The sequence below is a fragment of the Nanorana parkeri genome, unplaced genomic scaffold (assembly GCF_000935625.1).
Source record: "Nanorana parkeri isolate BGI_ZX_2015 unplaced genomic scaffold, ASM93562v1 scaffold2441, whole genome shotgun sequence".
NCBI classification, from domain to species: domain Eukaryota; kingdom Metazoa; phylum Chordata; class Amphibia; order Anura; family Dicroglossidae; genus Nanorana; species Nanorana parkeri.
In genome coordinates, this window is record NW_017308709.1 from 94,049 (window position 1) to 98,893 (window position 4,845).

A 4,845-nucleotide genomic window follows, 5' to 3' on the forward strand; every position below is an offset into this window, starting at 1 on the left:
TACACTTTGCCAACGCAAAGTAGTGAGTGTACAGCTTGTATATCAGTGTACATTTGATGTCCCCGCAAAATAACTCAACACACAGCCATTAATGTCTAAACTGCTGGCAACAAAAGTGAGTACAACCCCAAGTGAAAAATGTCCAAATTGGGCCCAAAGTGTCAATATTTGGTGTGGCCACCATTATTGACCAGCACTGCCTTAACCCTCTTAGGCATGGAGTTCACCAGAGCTTCACAGGTTGCCACAGGAGTCCTCTTCCACTCCTCCATGACGACATCACGGAGCTGGTGGAGGTTAGAGACCACCTTCCATTTGAGGATGCCCCACAGATGGTCAATAGGGTTTAGGTCTGGAGACATGCTTGGCCAGTCCATCACCTTTACCCTCAGCTTCTTTAGCAAGGCAGTGATAGTCTTGGAGGTGTGTTTGGGGTCGTTATGTTTGAATACTGCCCTGCGGCCCAGTCTCCGAAGGGAAGATATCATGCTCTGCTTCAGTATGTCACAGTACATGTTGGCATTCATGGTTCCCTCAATTAACTGCAACTCCCCAGTTCCGACAGCATTCATGCAGCCCCAGACCATGACACTCCCACCACCATGCTTAACTGTAGGCAAGACACGCTTGTCTTTGTACTCCCCAACTCGTTGCCGCCACACAGGCTTGACACCATCTGAACCAGTTCATCTTGGTCTCATCAGACCACAGGACATGGTTCCAGTAATCCATGTCCTTAGTCCGTTTGTCTTCAGCAAACTGTTTGGGGGCTTTCTTGTGCATCATCTTTAGAAGAGGCTGCTTTCTGGGATGACAGCTACACAATTTGATGCAGTGTGCGGCGAATGGTCTGAGCACTGACAGGCTGACCCCCCACCCCTTCAACCTCTGCAGCAATGCTGGCAGCACTCATACGTCCATTTCCCAAAGACAACCGCTGGATATGAAGCCGAGCATGTGCACTCAACTTCTTTGGTCGACCATGGTGAGGCATGTTCTGAGTGGAACCTGTCCTGTTAAACCGCCGTATGGTCTTGGCCACTATGCTTCAGCTCAGTTTTAGGGTCTTGGCAATCTTCTTATAGCCTAGGACATCTTTATGTAGAGCAACAATTCTTTTTTTCTGATCCCCAGAGAGTTCTTTGCCATGAGGTGCCATGTTGAACTTCCAGTGACCAGTATGAGAGAGAGAGAGAGAGAGAGCGAGCGATAAACACAAATTTAACACACCTGCTCCCCATTCCCACCCGAGACCTTGTAACACTAACGAGCCATATGACACCGGGGAGGGACAATGGCTAATTGGGCCCAATTGGGACATTTTCACTTTGGGGTGTACTCACCTTTGTTGCCAGCAGTTTAGACATTAAATGGCTGTGTGTGGAGTTATTTTGAGGGAACAGCAAATGTACACTGATATACAAGCTGTACCACTACTTTACATAGTAGTAAAGTGTAATTTCTTCTGTGTCGTCACATGAAAATTATAAAATACAATATTTACAAAAATGTGAGGGTGTACTCACTTCTGTGAGATACTGTATATACACACACATACATATATGTACAGGGCTTGAAAAATTTGATGGTGTCTCACCAGTCAGTCAAAAATGTCACCAGTCAGCATGACCGGACTACAGCCTTGCAATATATGTTAACATTTTTTGGGGACAGATAGAGGGCCAAAAACTGACATCCGCAGAGGCCTCGCTTCGGAAAAGCCTACCCTCTCCTCCAAGAGGGGGTCTTCAAGGGATGGGTCAAACCCTATGCGTACAGCACTGCCCTGTACAGGCACCCAGCAGCTAACCCCAACGCGTTGCACCAAGGTGGGCAGAGCCACAACCGTGCGGTACCGATCCAGAAGCTGCAGGGTAGCTGCCATTGCAGAAGAATCATCAAGAAAGAAGGTAATTAACTACCACACAAATCCCTCAGTAGAGAGGGGATGTCCATTGCCTAGGGACACTAGCAAAAAACCAAGAATTTGCTGGAGGGTGTGGGGTTATACAAGGGTCCTCACAGCTCTGGCCAGTGTCCAATCACCTGGTGATAACATATTACCCAGTCATCTCTGAATTGCTTGTGTCCTGCACTATATGATCAAGAAATGTTCGTTTTGTAAAACAAAAAAATTATTCCGTAGCCAGCAAGAAAACGTACCGTATTAGCAGCTTGGCTAACTGCAAGTGCACATGATATCTCTGCTGCCCCACCACCATAAACAATTCGATTATCTCGTACTAAATTACGGATGACACACAGAGCATCATGAAGGGAGCGCTTCGCTTCTTCAATGATCTGTAAATGAAGGAAAAAATAGGTCATAAAAAAATACAAGCATTTCTTAAGAGCAGTTTGCAATTTACTACCAGCAGAGTAAAATTTAAATGGAAAGTCAAAACTGGAACTCGCTACCAGCATAAGTAAAGCTGGTCATACACCAGTAGAAATTTGTTTGAGGAATTTGTTTCATTTTCTAAAACTTTGTGGGGTCAAATTGATTGTTTTTTATTACTACAGTCAAAACCAAACAGAAAAAAAAAAGATTAAAAAAAAAAAAGGAGTAGAATGTCTCTCAAATTAATGTAAATCAGTGTATGACCATCTTTTCCCACAAGTTTCTTGTAGCTCTCTCTACCTATCCTCTCAAAGTCTTGCTTTTCCTGCTGAAACAGTATGCACCTGCATTTTTCCTAGCAGCTTTATATACAAATGGATTTTGATTTTTTAAAAGTCTGTCTTAACACTGGCCTTATATGCAATGCAACGCTTACACTTGGAAAAGGAGAGTAAGCTCTAAACAATGCACAGTGCCGTCAAGTCAACAGGTTAAACACATCCTTTAGAGAAATGAAAGGTCACTAACCTGGCTTAGCTATCTTCCTGACAGACTGGCAAAAACAAATACAAACCATTTAACCCCTTAGCGATGGGAGACATACACTGTACGTCCCCATCACTAAGTGCCCAAATGATTGCTATTTAGGACTCCGGAATTCCGGTAACCACTGAGATCAGCGGTTACCATTCATTAATGGATGCCTCACTAACGAGGCATATATTAATGAAAGATTTAACCAGTTTCAGACACCCGATCACTGTGTCCGACAGTGATAGGAGTGCAGAGTGAACAGCACTTCCTATCACTGTTAGGCAGCCGTACACATAGGGATTAGAAAATCCTGATGTGCATCGGCATTTTGCTGAATACTTCAGCATAGAAGCGTTCAGAAAAAGCCAAAAGCTGCCTGTCTCAGGCATCTGATTGTTGTGGCAACCAGCTACAACGGATCAGAAGTCTTTAGTGACATCCGAGTTATAACCACTGGCTTGTCATATCGTTCCCCCCTTCTTTCCCTGTCAGCAATAACTGACCGCTAGAGAAGTTAAAATATGAAAAAGTAAAAATCATTTAGTTTTATACTAGCATTATAAACCTTATCCCCTCACAATGAAAATCTGCAGCTGAGCAGATGTTTTTCACCCTAAGGGGTTCATTTTTTAAATGTAACCCCCTCATGACAGCAATGTTCAAAGTATGTCACTGTCACTAAGGCCCCAGTCACACTGAGCGACATGAAAATCACGCGATTCTCAGCGCGATTTTATATGTGCGATACTGCGCGACTTGGCGCGCAACTTTTTCCTATTGGGCAATCAGGAGAAAAATCGCTCGAAATCCGCAGAAAAAAGGGTCATGTAGGAGCGACAAGCTACAAGCGATATTGAGCGGCGAGATGCGAACAGCTCCATTGAAATGGATTGGAGAAGCTACATAGAGCGATATCGCGTGGAAATATGCGCGATAAAATCGCTCAGTGTGAATGGGGCCTTAGTGACACGTCGTGATAGTGACATTGTATGTAACCTGTCTAACCTGGTGACCACTATTAGCTTTTAGAGGAAAAAATAAAATAAAAATGTCAGCTTTCAATTTAAGGCTGAGAAGTACAAAAAAAAAAATGTCTGAAATCCTAGGCATGCAAGGTTTTTCAAAATAAAAGGACCAAGTATTTTATTGCATTTTTTTTAGCAGTGCAAGGCTTCTAAAATAATAAATAAAAAAAAAAAGTTAACTGGGGAAAAAGCACAGGGGTGTGGAAATTTTTGAAAAAACGTATCCAAGGACTAAAGCGGGTGCCGAATCTACTTGTCCTGATACAAAAACATTTTTTTTAACCAAAACCGTATTTAGCAGTGCTAAGAAGCGCTTCTCATGATCAGTGCGGTCAGGTGACCGTGTTGACCAACGAGTGCTTGCAATTTGCGAGCGAAATTCATAATACATGGAACAGGTACAGATAGTAGACCCGTACTGGTGGACAGGAAGGACCGTTCGCCGAAAGGTAAGTATAGTGGGAGGGAGATTTGTGCGGGTAATTCCATTTTCCCAAATTACTTAGGAAAGTAAATTTACTCTTAAGGGTTGGTGCAGACTTGGGGTTTCCCGGGACATGCGATCGCTGAAAAAAAGGTAGATGTACCTATTTTTTTCACAACATGCACCGTGATCATGTCGGATCGCCCGGGCGGTATTGCAGCAGGAAAACGCGCAATCTGCCTGGCACGACTGGGGTGTCACTAGAAAATAATGGCACTGACAGCACGATCGGCGGTGGTGTGCGATTCCGTGACCACCAAGCCATCCTCTCGGTTTCGTGCACGATGACCGGGCAGTCACGGATCGCACACCACTGCCAATGGGGTGCCATTATTTTCTAATGGCACCCCAGTCGTGCCAGGCAAATTGCGCGTTTTCCTGCTGCAATATCACCCTGCCCGTGCGGTTGCACACGATCGCAGTTGAAAACACTGCACGTTTATTCACATGCAGATGGGCGC

General features: G+C 44.4%; 1 protein-coding gene across 2 annotated transcripts in view; it reads right to left on the reverse strand.

The window, feature by feature from the left end:
- The window catches only part of CCT5 (chaperonin containing TCP1 subunit 5), a 76,882-nt gene that overhangs the window by 13,747 nt on the left and 58,290 nt on the right, over positions 1 to 4,845 (reverse strand). For both annotated transcript variants that reach the window (XM_018573588.1, XM_018573587.1), the window contains one exon: positions 2,164 to 2,301. In XM_018573588.1, coding sequence (XP_018429090.1) covers positions 2,164 to 2,301 — 138 coding nt within the window. The remainder of the gene's footprint in view (positions 1 to 2,163; positions 2,302 to 4,845) is intronic.